The 14,633-nt window shown below is 35.5% G+C and overlaps 1 protein-coding gene across 3 annotated transcripts in view; it reads left to right on the top strand.

Annotated features, from left to right (window-relative positions):
• Nucleotides 1–14,633, top strand: part of LOC126749349 (uncharacterized) — a 41,542-nt gene that overhangs the window by 329 nt on the left and 26,580 nt on the right. For 2 of the 3 annotated variants that reach the window (XR_007665090.1, XM_050459046.1), the window contains exons 2-8: nucleotides 28–871; nucleotides 8,900–9,047; nucleotides 9,168–9,337; nucleotides 9,392–9,509; nucleotides 9,566–9,716; nucleotides 9,768–9,905; nucleotides 9,965–10,116. Coding sequence is in view for 2 of the 3 variants with exons in the window: in XM_050459046.1 (XP_050315003.1) it covers nucleotides 28–871; nucleotides 8,900–9,047; nucleotides 9,168–9,337; nucleotides 9,392–9,509; nucleotides 9,566–9,716; nucleotides 9,768–9,905; nucleotides 9,965–10,116 (1,721 nt within the window). In the remaining variant the exon portion in view is untranslated. The remainder of the gene's footprint in view (nucleotides 1–27; nucleotides 872–8,899; nucleotides 9,048–9,167; nucleotides 9,338–9,391; nucleotides 9,510–9,565; nucleotides 9,717–9,767; nucleotides 9,906–9,964; nucleotides 10,117–14,633) is intronic. The other variant, XM_050459117.1, reaches the window with a different exon arrangement.

Below are 14,633 nucleotides of genomic sequence, written 5' to 3'. Positions count from 1 at the left end.
TAATAAATACAACATTTTATATTTAAGGCCACTAATCAAGTTGAATCTCTAACTAAAACCCAAACCCCATCATCAGAAAAAGAGAAATTGCTTACATTTCTTACAAAATCTTTGGCCCTATTCTCCGAACTCAACTCCACCATACTTAAATATCTAGAGTGTGAAGGTATCCCAGAAAACTCGAAACCACCTCAAGAGAATTTACTAGAAACTTCTGGCCATAACATTCAAGAAGTTGAAGATTACTATAAAGGCTTTGACGTGATTAAAGGTATGCCAGTAGCAACAGAAGAGGGCCCAAAAGTCCCAAATACCCAAGCGCAAAATGGTTATTATTTCCAAAAGCCTTTAAATGACTCCACTTTGAAAGCCATTTGCAACACCATCATTAAAAGCACCCAAGAAAAGTCTATGGCTACAAGAGTCAAACCAACTTCATTAATTCAAGAAGAATGTGACTCAGTTTCAACTGTTAGCACCAGCACATATTGTCACCCTTTATCGCAACTGGCTCCCCCAACTGAAATCCCCGAGGAGTATGATAATAAAGACCTGAAAAAGGTCAGAGAGAACATGATGTACCTCAAAGAGAAATTAGGGTTAGAAGATTTAAATCAGTTGTCTCTTCAATATAATAAGCATTTCCAGGAGGCCCGCTACCACTATGAAGAGCAAGTGAAAGAGAGTGTTGAGCAAGCCAAGGACATTAAAACAGATAATATCTTAATTAATAATGCATTTAAAGTGGATAGGGATAATGGTGGTGTGGAGCAAGCGAGTGTAGTTCCAGAGCAAGTGTTAAATAATGAGCTGCCGGTAAAGAGTACTGGGGCTGTTAAGAAACAAATGGGGGCTCAGAAGGATCTGATTGGTAAGATGTTTCAATTTTTACCTATTGCTATAAGAAAGTCTCTGTTTTTCTGTAAAAAGAAATGAGAATATTCTCAGTGAGAGCCAAAGTCTTGACTTGACTTATTCGGACATATCTTTGTCTCAGTTCTTTAATATCCTCAGTATCATTCTAAAATTGTATTTTTTGTAGTTCAGTTAATCCAATCACGGATGAATACATTCATTTTATAATAATTCTTTTATTATCTAGTAATAATACATACAGGAAACATATAATTAAATTTTTCATAAAAACCTAATATATTTTTGGTAATTCTCAAAGGTCAAATATAGAGCAACTAACGAAAATACTAAATTATTGATAATTTGGTAATTTTATTTAATATCTGGTGGCATACCCTTTAATAACTTCTAAACATCGAATTTTCATAGATGTGCACAGGTTTATTAATTTAATCTTGAGGTTCAGAGTTCCACTGGTCCCTTTGGACTTCTTCATACAGTTTGGTCAAGTTTGATGGTTTTTTTCTTATGAATGGCTCTGTCAATTTCATCCCACATGTTCCCTATTGGGTTAAGGTCGGGACTAGGTGCTGGCCAAAGCAATCCGTGGATGGTATTTGTAACAAACCTATCTTTTATTAATTTGGAGGTGTGTTTTGGGATCATTATCTTAAACTCATTTTATCCTTGGCGAATGGAAGCATGTGGTCTTCTAGAATGCCACAATATACAAAACGGTTCATTATCCTCTCTATTTTCACTAGTGGACCTATGACACACCCCGAAAAACACTCCCAAACCATAATTCCACCTCCTCCATATGCTTCACAGTAGCTCTTGTATATTTGATTGGTCGCCTCAGCCAAGAAATTCCATCAGATTTAAAAAGTTTAAAAACGACTTTTATCGGAAAATAGTACCGTTTTCCATTTTTGAAAAGACCAATTCTACATGTTCTATAGCAAAGAGAAGTATAGCCTCTCTATTTTTTCCAGATATAAAGGGCTTTTTAGCAGACTTCCTCTTATATTAACCAGCTTCTCTTAGTTTTATGGTACTTACAGACACAGACACTTAAAAAATAGTTGCTCTACTTATGTATGTACGTAAGTAGAGTTCGTACATACATAAGTAGAGCAACAATTTTTTAAGTGTCTGTGAATTCCGAACGATTCTCAAAGTCTGAAAGTCTCGCCTTCGTTTGAGGAAAACTTTAAATCTCCGGAAAATGTGTATAAACTAATTCTTACGTCTGAAAAACACGAACTGTCTAGAAAATATAAAAAAAGTAACTGTAATAAAATGAAAACATTACTTCCAAGAGCCTGGACGAAGGAATGAAAAATAAATACCCAGTCCAAGTGTCTGGAAATGGAAGAATATTAAAAATTAGTCCAGGCACTTGGAACCAAAAATCCCTGGGATAATATAAAAGAAAATGCTCCTGGAAACTTAAATAGATCAATTCCAACGCCTGAAAAATACAAAAAAAACGACCCCAAATGACTGGAATAATTAAAAAAACCTGTTCAAGCGCCTGGAAACTATGCTTCAGTTAAGAAAACCTTAGTTAAGAAAAATACTCTAAAATGGTGAAAAAATTAATTCTAACGTCTGGAAAATAAAACAATATCTTTTTTATGCATGCCAGACACAAAAAAGGACTCCAAAATCCTGGAAGAAACTTGATTCATTAATTGGAAAGCCTGGAATAAAGTATCAAATTTAATCTTATAAAGTCGAAAAGTCTTGCCTGGTTTAAGGAAGCTCTTAAATCCTTGGAAAATGTGAATTCATTAATTCTAATGCCTGGAAAAAAACAGAAGACTCCAAAAGTCCGGTATTACATGAAAAATCGTTACAAATGCCTGGAAGTGAAAGAATATTAAAAAATTAGTTCAAACGTCTGGAATAAATAAAAAAATTATTACCAACGCCTAGAAGATTTGCCTTGAAAACTTAAGGAAAGCCTTAAATCCTTAGAAAAAGTGAATAAATTAATTCTAATGCCTGGGGGATACTAAAAGGGACTCCAATCGCTTGGAATAATTTTGAAAATTAATTTAAAAGCCTAACTGATCTAAGGGAAGCCTTAAATCCCTGGAAAGATATAAAAAAAAAAGTCTAGGAACTTAAATCCTTGTTTTGGTTTTCCTCCTACTTACAAGCTCGACAGCAGCGAGTATTTGTGAGAACTGACTGCTTTGATTTCCTTGGGAGTTCTGCAGGAACCGATACTTTTTCAGTCTATACTATTTGCAGATGATGATTCTCTGTGGATTACAATAGCAGCTGATCTTCAGGTTCTAAATCTTCAGTTGTTGAGTCACTAAATTCCCCCGAAAATAACATGAATGTGCTTTAAGTGTGTTTTTTCTCTTAAAGTTATTTATTGAAATAAAACTCGGAAGCGTACATTGCAAAAGGATTTAATGGTCAAACTTTTACTAAACGCGAGAAAACTTACTAAACGTTTACAAAAATAAATGATTACACGTCGGCGTCGTCGGCCATTACTAAAAAAAAAACGTAAAAAGACTTATAGTTAATAACATTTGTTTAACACACAAGACCTAAACTTTACAAATTTTTCTTTTCCTAATGATTTCGTAAACATATCAGCACAATTATCATTAGAGCTTACATATTTTATTAATAAAACACCTTTTACATAAAGATCTTCTCACAATTCTTAATCATAGATATGACACTAAGATTATCTAAATTTAATAGCACTGGTTTATTTACATGTGTTAAATCACTGAGCACACCTTTGAGGTTTACAAGTTCTTGTGCTGCCAGTCCTGCAGAAATATACGCTGCTTCCATCGAGGATAATGCAACGCAATTTTGTTTTCGTGAATGCCATGCTATCAGATTTTTCCCATGAAAGCACACAAATCCACTAACACTCTTTCGAGTCAGATGGTCACCTCCCCAATCGGCATCACAAACACCTATCAGTTCATTGTCCGATTTGGCAAACACAAGTCCATAGTCAATAGTGGAGCTTAAATATCTGATAATCCGCTTAGCTGCTCTCCATGCACTCACAGTTGGCTTGTCCAAATATCTTGACAAATAAGATACGCTGTAGGATATGTCTGGTCTGGTTACTAAGGACAAATACATTAGACTGCACACCAAACGCCTGTATGGAACATTCTCCAACACTGCCTCTCCACTACAGTCTATTTGAAAATTTACTTCCATTGGAGTTGCTATGGCTCATGTCTCCTCCATTCTAAACTCTTCTAGCAACCTTTTAATCATTCTTCTTTGGGTTATTTGAACACTGCTTGACTCCCTTTTTAGATCCATTCCAAGAAAACTTTTAACTTCTGTCATAAGTTTAACCTTAAATTCCTGGAACAAGTGATCAATAAGTTGTTTAACTTCTTTATCTGGTCCAATAATTAATGCTAAAGATATTGGTCCATTCACATAGAGACAATAATCGTGTTGTGACCTTGTAAAATTTAAATCTGTCATGACCTGGTTGAACTTCATGTTCCAGCACTTGGGAGCATTCCTCAATCCATACAAAGCTCTCCTTAGCTTTAGGCACTTTGACTCTGTTAACAATCCTTCGGGTGGTTTGATATATATGTCATTTTCTAAAAATCCATTTAGAAATGCTGTGGGCACATCAATCTGGTATAACTTCCAGTTATACTGTAATGACACTGAAATTAGTAATCTTATGGTAGCTAGTCTACACACTGGTGCGTAACTAAAATCATCGCTCTCATTATAAGGTACCTGGAAACCTCTTGCTACTAACCTCGCTTTCTTCACACCATTTTCCTTAATTTAAAAAATCCACTTTGTATCGATGGCTTTTTGCCCTTCAAGAACGCTCTTCATATTCATCATTACTACCACCGGCATTCTCATCAGCTGCTGCTTCATCAGGATCAGGACGTTCTGTCTCTTGAATTTGATCTGGCACTTTAACTTGTCTCTCATCTTCCTCTTCTTCCTCAGGTAAGTATACTTGTTTCTTTGAATTCCTTTCAGGTCCTTCTTTTCCATGGTCTTTGTACTCCATTATGCTCTCGTCAAACCTTACATCCCTGGACTTCACAATCTTCTGCTCTTCTAGCAACCAAAGTCTGTAACCACCACCACAATATCCAACCATGATGGCCTTTCTGGCTTTTGCATCCCGTTTATTACCTTTAGGTAGTATGGTATACGAAGCTCGACAACCAAAAATTCTCACAATTCTTAATCATAGATATGGCACTAAGATTATCTAAATTTAATAGCACTGGTTTATTTACATGTGTTAAATCACTGAGCACACCTTTGAGGTTTACAAGTTCTTGTGCTGCCAGTCCTGCAGAAATATACTCGCAACACAATTTTGTTTTCGTGAATGCCATGCTATCAGATTTTTCCCATGAAAGCACACAAATCCACTAACACTCTTTCGAGTCAGATGGTCACCTCCCCAATCGGCATCACAAACACCTATCAGTTCATTGTCCGATTTGGCAAACACAAGTCCATAGTCAATAGTGGAGCTTAAATATCTGATAATCCGCTTAGCTGCTCTCCATGCACTCACAGTTGGCTTGTCCAAATATCTTGACAAATAAGATACGCTGTAGGATATGTCTGGTCTGGTTACTAAGGACAAATACATTAGACTGCACACCAAACGCCTGTATGGAACATTCTCCAACACTGCCTCTCCACTACAGTCTATTTGAAAATTTACTTCCATTGGAGTTGCTATGGCTCATGTCTCCTCCATTCTAAACTCTTCTAGCAACCTTTTAATCATTCTTCTTTGGGTTATTTGAACACTGCTTGACTCCCTTTTTAGATCCATTCCAAGAAAACTTTTAACTTCTGTCATAAGTTTAACCTTAAATTCCTGGAACAAGTGATCAATAAGTTGTTTAACTTCTTTATCTGGTCCAATAATTAATGCTAAAGATATTGGTCCATTCACATAGAGACAATAATCGTGTTGTGACCTTGTAAAATTTAAATCTGTCATGACCTGGTTGAACTTCATGTTCCAGCACTTGGGAGCATTCCTCAATCCATACAAAGCTCTCCTTAGCTTTAGGCACTTTGACTCTGTTAACAATCCTTCGGGTGGTTTGATGTATATGTCATTTTCTGAAAATCTATTTAGAAAAGCTGTGGGCACATCAATCTGGTATAACTTCCAGTTATACTGTAATGACACTGAAATTAGTAATCTTATGGTAGCTAGTATACACAGGGGTGCGTAACTAAAATCATCGCTCTCATTATAAGGTACCTGGAAATCTCTCGCTACTAACCTCGCTTTCTTCACACCATTTTCCTTAATTTTAAAAATCCACTTTGTATCGATGGCTTTTTGCCCTTCAGGAAGTTATTCGACTGGGATCCATGTCTCAGAATTTAAATGAGATTGGATTTCCTTTTGAATAGCCTCTTTCCAGTCTGCTGTTTTACAGGCCCTCTTCAAAACTTTTTGGTTCCTCTGGAAGTGCTGTTAGCAGACAATAAGCACTGTATAGCTCATAATCGGCTAAAGTCTTGGGTCTATTAACAGTCCTACCTCTCCTTGTTGTAGCCTCTTCACTCCAGGGTAAATGCTCTTCATATTATTACTACCACCGGCATTCTCATCAGCTGCTGCTTCATCAGGATCAGGAGGTTCTGTCTCTTGAATTTGTTCTGGCACTTTAACTTGTCTCTCATCTTCCTCTTCTTCCTCAGGTAAGTATACTTGTTTCTTTGAATTCCTTTCAGGTCCATGGTCTTTGTACTCCATTATGCTCTCGTCAAACCTTACATCCCTGGACTTCACAATCTTCTGCTCTTCTGGCAACCAAAGTCTGTAACCACCACCACAATATCCAACCATGATGGCCTTTCTGGCTTTTGCATCCCGTTTATTACCTTTAGGTAGTATGGTATACCAAGCTCGACGACCAAAAATTCGAAGTTTGCTTAGGTCATTCCTACCATGTCTCATCCCACAGGGTTTTTGAAATACCTGCATCAATGATTTTAGTCCTAATCTTGTCCAGTAATGTTCTATTCATCCTCTCGGCTTTCTCATTTTCTTGAGGTGTGTAAGGCATTGTGTACTCTAAAGACATACCATTTTTCTTACAAAAATTCTGGAAATCTCTTGATATAAATTCACCTCCATTATCTAATCTAAAGGCTTTGACCTTGACTTTATATTGCCTCTCAAGATCTTTAACATACTGTATAAGATTTGAGCTAGCCTCATCTTTGGTTTTTAATACTTTGATAATCAAAAAATGTGAGTAATCATCCAATATAGTTTGGAAGTACTTACCAGCATGTACAGTGGCTGGTGTGATTGGTCCGCATACATCACTATGCATTAAATCTCCAATCGCTTTGGTGACCCTTTTATTCTCCCCAAATGGGCACCTTGTCGCCTTCCCTTCCATACAACTGCTGCATATTTTGTCACATTTTGACAATCCAAGCTGCATAGGCGAGTCACCACTTGCATGGCCCAATCTTCTATGCCATAAGCCCTCCACTGATATATGGGTTTGGTACATATGTGGCTCAACTATTTTATCTATAGATAAAACATACAACCCATTCTGGGTCTCACATTGCAATGTGAAGTCTTTTCTTTTTTTTTTGTTTAGCCCCCTTTGTTTTCTCTTGAGTATGAGCTTGACCTCCACTCCTAAAACCTCTATGGTTACCTCTAAAACCTCTGTAGCTTCTTCCTCTAAAGTTACGCTTCTTATTCTTCGGACACTGGGCTTGAAAATGTTGTGGACTGCCACATATGAAACAAGTTTTACCAGCTACATGCAAACCAATTTCACTCTCTTCGACACTTTTGGATTTCAACTTCATTTCTTCGTCGAGTAGCCTCGCCTTCACAAAATCAAAAGTAGCATCTGACACAGTCTCCAAAGCTGTGACTACAGTGTCATACTGCTGTGGCAAAGATAATAAAAGATGACATACCTTGTCACTATCACTCAAGTCAGATCCATGTTCTCTCAACTCACGAATAATGGTGTCAAATTTCAAAAAAATTATCTTCCAGCCTCTCACCTGTATGAGTCTTTAAATTGAGAAGGTTTCTCCAACATGACAGCTTTGTAAAGGAACTAGACCTAACAAAAACATTCTTCAGGGCCTCTAATTGGTCTTTTGCATTTGTGCAGTCCTTTATTATGTCCAGATGCTTATCTGATACTCCTTGGGCAATAATCGACTGAGCCTTATAGTCTTTCTTTTGCCACTCATTTCTTTCTGTTGTAGGAGCCTCCTCACTAGGCTGACTTACTTGTATGGCCTCTAAACAGTTTTCCCTTCTCAACACAGTATTGATTCTAAAATGCCAATTATTGAAATTGTTCGCCTCCAGGATTGGCACTGTATTATGGTTTTGTCCAGCCATCAGTCTGCTATTTCTCCAGACAAACACAAAATGACGACTCAGAATAGTTTGCACCCAAACAGGAATGCACTATTAAACTGTCTACAGCTTACTTTTTACCATAATCCTTTTGCCGCGATAAACCGACTCCTGGCTACTGGTCCCATAAACTCTTAAAGTTATTTATTGAAATAAAACTCGGAAGCGTACATTGCAAAAGGATTTAATGGTCAAACTTTTACTAAACGCGAGAAAACTTACTAAACGTTTACAAAAATAAATGAAAAAAAAACGTAAAAAGACTTAAAACACTGTGTTGCCAACTCGTTAATACAGAATATAAAAGTTCATTTTTAGTACACTGCCCCCCATCTATGATTTAATCTAATTATCACGCTGCTTACATTACAGAACTAACGGAACAAACTGTAAAGAAGATTCCTACATTATTATAAAATCAATATCCAACATTTTCCATTTCCAAAAACTCTGGAAAAGTTGAGTGAATTAATTCTAATAAGATATAAAGAATGTAAAAATTACTTTCTCCATATAAATGCTAAAAGTTTACATCTGAATCAATCTCCATATTTGAAGTACTAACCTGTTTGTACATTTTATTTCATTTTGTACATTTTTTTTTCATAGAATTCAGTAGTGATTCACCATCATCGGAAAGAGAAAATTCCAACAAAGTATCTTCCTGGTTAACGAGCAACGAAACTGAAGTAATCAGTTCAGAACAACCCCATCGTACAACCAAATCTGCATTAGAAAAATTGGCCCAGAATAAACGGTATTTTTTTTGTATATTTCAAGGTCCGAACCCGCTTTTCATCAGTTTTAATTGTATAAACCCACATTTTTTTTTATAATTAGAGAAGAAAATAGATAAAATAGCCGATTAAATTTTTAGTCATGACCGTAACGCAGAAATTTGGGACAAAATCAGAAACGACGTACCAGAACTGAATTTTGTGCCCGCAACGAAAGTGATAAAAAACGTTTTAAGCTCCAGCTCCTCAGAGAGATCGTTTAACAATAAATCCCATAAAAAGTCTGCAAAGACTCGAACGTCACTATATAGTTAGTATACACAAAATATGTCTATGAAAACGCTGAATAAAATGAACATTTTAGCCTTAAACCCCATGGAACTACCTTCGATTGGTGCGATTTGCGTCTTTTCCCACATAGTCTCGCCCGCAGAGTTTTACCTGCAAGTCTGCAACGACACGAACAGTTTTAATGAGGACATGTAAGTATTTTCAAGCTAAAAGAGGTATCAAATTTAATATTTCCGGGCGTTATTAGGATTCGTCATAAATTGGACTCAAAATTCAGCAAGAGCGAGTCGCCATTCAAAACGAAACAAATGGCCAGAGAGAGTTTGGGACAATTCTGTCGCGGTTACGTCTTAAAAGAGCAATCCTGGTTCAGATTGAGGGTCCTAAATTGGAAAATAGTGAGTTTTATTATTATTTTTTTTTGCAATATTTAAATATTTTTTCAATAGGATTGTTCGTCCGACGAAGTGGAAGTGCAATCAGTCGATTATGGGTTTAAATGTGTCACCTCCTATAAATATTTAAGAGAATTGACGCGGGACCTCGCAGAAGTTCCTATGTTATGTATTAAATGCCATTTCCCTTTGGTAAAGTTAACCTAAAAATTATTTAAAGCTTTTTTAATTGAATTGAATTTTTTTTTTAGTTGTACCCTCCCGGTTCGACTTATTCCAATCGGCTCCACTATTGGCCCGATAATACCAAAGAAGAATTAGAGGAAATTGTTAATTTACATTCGGGAACCGACTCTCTAGCTGATGTCATTTTTTTTAAAATCGTTTTTGCCCAGTTAGACGGGTAAGTTTATTTAGTAATATACTTTTTTTATTGAATATTCAGTGTGTTAGACATAAGATAAATGAATTATTTATGGAGTCTCTGGAATTCCCAATCAGGAGTTTTAATCAAGTTTTTCCACCCTGATTAAAACTTTTTTCAGCTACCCCACACAATGCGTCCTCCGTGCTAATATTCTATTTAAATGCATATTGTGTTTTAGATCCAAATCTGTTCAAAAAATTTATATACTATACAGTTTTCAACAAGTTTGCTTATGGTACTAGTTAGAGATGTAGGATAAATTAGTTTTAGGTTCGTAGTTATTTAATTTATACGTATAATATTATTTTTCTTTCGAAATCCATTTCAATAAACAATGATCTCATTCAGGCTCCGGGAACGCTCCTTATCGATGTGTTATGATTAGGTGGCAGTTTTTACTTTAACGGTGACATCGGCGATGACGAAAGGGGACATCAGTGGACAGTCTTCTTGAAGGTTCCGAAATGAGATACGGGAAAGAGACGCGTTTTCGGGAAAATCTTAAATAGTAGAAAAAAAATCTTAACTTAACGTAGGGCGTGTCCCTAACATTAAGACGGAAAGACGTATAAAAGACGTAAAGACGGGTTAAGGTCAGGATCAGTAAGACGTGGCTGCATCCTTTTCCTTTTCTATTATAAGACGTGAGACGAGTTATAAGTGTTTTAAAGCCGCTCGACATAGGGATGTGAACGCGATTTACCATATCAGTTAACAGTTAAAGTCTACTCCAAACTCTTTTGTGCAATAGTTTTCTTAATTATTTTATTAAATACTTTAAAAATCCCGCACCGGACTTTTCATTACCATCAACAAACCCTAGACAACATAGAAAACCCTACATTTTTGGGGGCTCAACCGGGATACAAAACGTAAAAGGGTTACGTGGAGTGAATTTGGTGAGCGTGAGCTTAAGATGTTAAGACGAGGTTTTTTTACGACGAGATCAATGTGAATAATTATTAGTGAGTGATGGATTGACGGATTTAGCTTTTACGAAGGTACTGTACTAGATTTTAAGTTAAACAATTTTGTCCAAGCATTTTTGTCCTGTTGACGAGGGAGTGTCACTCACGACAGTTTTGAGAGTTTGAGGCGACGACGGGCATTACCAAAAATCCCCAAGCAGATGGCGCAATCTTGTTGATTCCAGGCGACAATCGTAGATGGCAGTTTCCATTTATGTTTCGTGCATGATTGCCAATCTAAGCAGAGCAGCAGTTTGATGATGGAGATGACGTGATTTTCGAGTCATTGGCAACATTGGATGTATTGCAGGTACTTTTTCCAGTGTTCGGTAAATGGTGTCTGTTCGAATTTCGTGGCAAGGTGGGATGCATGAATCATTTTAATTTCTTGCGGCGCGATTGTTTACATTTAGTTAAATCGGAGGATTTCTTTTCAAAACAAAACATTTGTATAAACAGTACTTTGTTTTTGATGTTTATACACAAATAAATCAAATGCGTTTTTATTTTGTGTTATGATAAAATCAGATTTAATTGCTTAAATGCTTATGTTTAGAAGTTGGTATTGATTTATTTTTAATTTTATTAGGTTATAAGATTATAAATGCAGTTTCGGTTAGTTATTAAGGGATTATAAACACTGATAAGTGATTTGGTTTTATTTAATTTTTTTTTTAAATGTTATTTTATTTAAGCGAGTTATTTTACCAATTTATTTTATTTACGTTAAGTGAAGTTTTTTTTTACATATTTTTCTTATTATTTAAAGGGTATTGGTATTGGTATTGGCCTATAGTTTATCATTTGCTCTCTGCTTCCTTCTTTGAATAAAGGGACAACTATGGTTTCTTTTAAAGCTGTTGGATATATCCCAGTACAGAAAATAAGATCAATAATGTCCTTTAAGGGTTTTAGGAGTACTTGGAAGATCGAATTTTATTATTTCTGATGTTATTCAATCTTTATAATAAGTTCCTCATCCAATATAGGTGTAAAGAAAAAAGATTGCTGAATATTATTCTTTTTTTCAAAAATAGGTTTTTTATCCAATAAATGTAATTTTATTTTATGTGCTAAATGTCCCCTACCCCAACATAATACTAATTGAATCGATGTAAGCAGAAAGGGCACATGTCAAAAAAACACATTTTTGGGAAATCGATAAAAACCGTTTAAATTTAAAAATTGATTTTAGCTCCCTCGGAAGAATTGACATGTGCCCTCTTTGCAAATAATGCTATTTAGTAAATTTGAAAAATATTTATTTTTTTTAATACAGCTTTAGTTATGTAAAGTACAAGTCAAAAATAAGCAGCTAATTTTAATAGAAGAGTACAATGTTTTGGAAAAACTAATCTTCGGATCACTCATTGATTGTTGATTGTAGGCCACTGAAGAATAACATCAAAATATGGTTTGTGTTCTTCTGCAACAAAAGCAGTGCATTTTCTTATATGCTCCATTTTGTTGGCCTTAATAGGAACTTCTCCTAAGGGATGCGCAAGGCTCGTTTAAAAAGGTGCTTATTTGAAAGTTGACCTTTTCGTTACGGGGAAAATGTTTTGTTTCTTTGAGACACAGGTTTTTTTTATAAAATTTTCCCCATCAGTTTTTGAAATCTAATACGTCACTTGTTGCAACCTCTTTGACTGGAAATTTTGTATTATTTTTTGTACTGGTAATAATAATCGTGGAGACCTCGTGAATGATGCATATTCTATCATGTTTCCGTAAATTTTTTTTCACAAACGCAAAGTCCCTGTCACACAGGAGAAATGAATGCCCCCTAACTAGGAAAAAGTGCCAAATCATGCTAAATTTACCAGAATCTGTGAGAGCCAAAAGCATCCTGGCCATAGTATGATTCTTGTTTTGGCCCCAGCATCAGTTATCACTGTAAAGATGAAGCTCCGATTGATTGTCCTTGAATTCATTAAGATATTCGAGAACAAACGTACAAATTTCGTCAGCTGTTTTCTTTGCCTGCCCCTCGTGGTAAACGTACATCCTGGATTTATTTGTTTTAAGATTGTGAATACAAAATACGGACACAGTAAGCTGCTGGTAGTAAAATACCTCATAAGGCCAATGACAGAACTTGGTCTTTATTTTCCTTTTCTTCAATATCTTTGGTTATTTTTGAATAAAATTTTTTAGCACTTCGTTTGTGAACTATCAATTCTGCGACGGCTTTACGCTTGGCCGTGTCAATGAAATTTTGGTCTTTTATTTTGTTATTTAGTAATTCACAAGTCAAACAAACATCAACTTGTGGTCTTCCGAAAGAGAGATTAAAATTTTCACGGAAAAAGCATCTATAAAATGAAAAGCTTAAGGTAAATAACCAATTATTGACAGTACAATGGGGGGTATTTCATGAAAATCATGATAAATATTTTTTATATAACATTTTGCAGTAAAATTTTGTTACAACATATAGTTTAATGTTTCTTTTAAGCAATTAATACAACGAAACGCTTTAAGAATATAAATATGTGTTGAAAAAATATTCAAAATCAGTTTTGTCAAAATACCTGTTATTGACATCATCATATCCAAAAAAACCAATGATTGACAGCCAGTAGTAGACACTAATAAAAGACCAATTAAAAGTACTGTGATATTGTATATTTTGGAAAGCTTCATTTAAACATACTGAAATACAAACATCTATGCACATGCATACAGTGACATGCATTGGCCTTGATATATTAATTTGTTTTAGTACTTAAGCTTCAAAAACATTCACAAGTGATTTGAATTTATATTTAATTCGCTCACCAGAAGATAATAAATCAGGGGTAGGCAACACACCAATAACACTATTTTGTTTTATATATGATGCATCATTTTCATCACACACAAACATTTTTTTGTCTCCACCCAAAGATGTCATTGACATTACCCTAATGTCATCATTGTCAACTAGTTCCTGCACAATACAAACATATCGTTATGTAGTGCTCTTTCTTTTGCCGCCAAGAAACTTCACAAAAATAAAATTTCCTATTTGAATGTCTTCGTTAGAAACTGGGCAAAATGATTTGTTTGGATCTTCAAAGGGGTCTACATCATCCGAACTATTTCCACTCTCTATCCATTCTTCTTCCTCACCAGAACTCTGTTCTTGTGCTTTTCTTTCTTCTTTAAACGTTTTTGTTCCCTTTCAAATTTCCTTTTTTCTTTTTCTTCTATTTTCTCGTTTTCTTTTTTGGCGTGATACCTTCGCCATGCGTCAGAGGTGACAACAGATGGAATGTTTTCCTTGTTGTCACCTTTCATGCCAATTTTCCTTTTTTTTGTTTGAGGTTTTGGGTCGGGCCAAAATAACGCCTTCTTAAAAGGAGTTGGAACATTTGATGCATCAAGGGTTTGAAAGAAGGTGCTTGGCTGGTCATGAGTGTTATTATAAGATGTGCTCGGTTGATCATCAGTTATTTTTGTTGGAGTGCAAAGATCTTCGGCAACAGAAGCGGGAGGAAGATTAGTGAGAGAATGGCTAAATCGATTATCTGCAACTGAGTC

This window comes from Anthonomus grandis, chromosome 1 (assembly GCF_022605725.1).
Source record: "Anthonomus grandis grandis chromosome 1, icAntGran1.3, whole genome shotgun sequence".
In the NCBI taxonomy this organism is placed as follows: Eukaryota; Metazoa; Arthropoda; class Insecta; order Coleoptera; family Curculionidae; genus Anthonomus; species Anthonomus grandis.
Note: the sequence above shows the minus strand (reverse complement) of the source record. Positions and strands in the feature narration are given on the sequence as shown.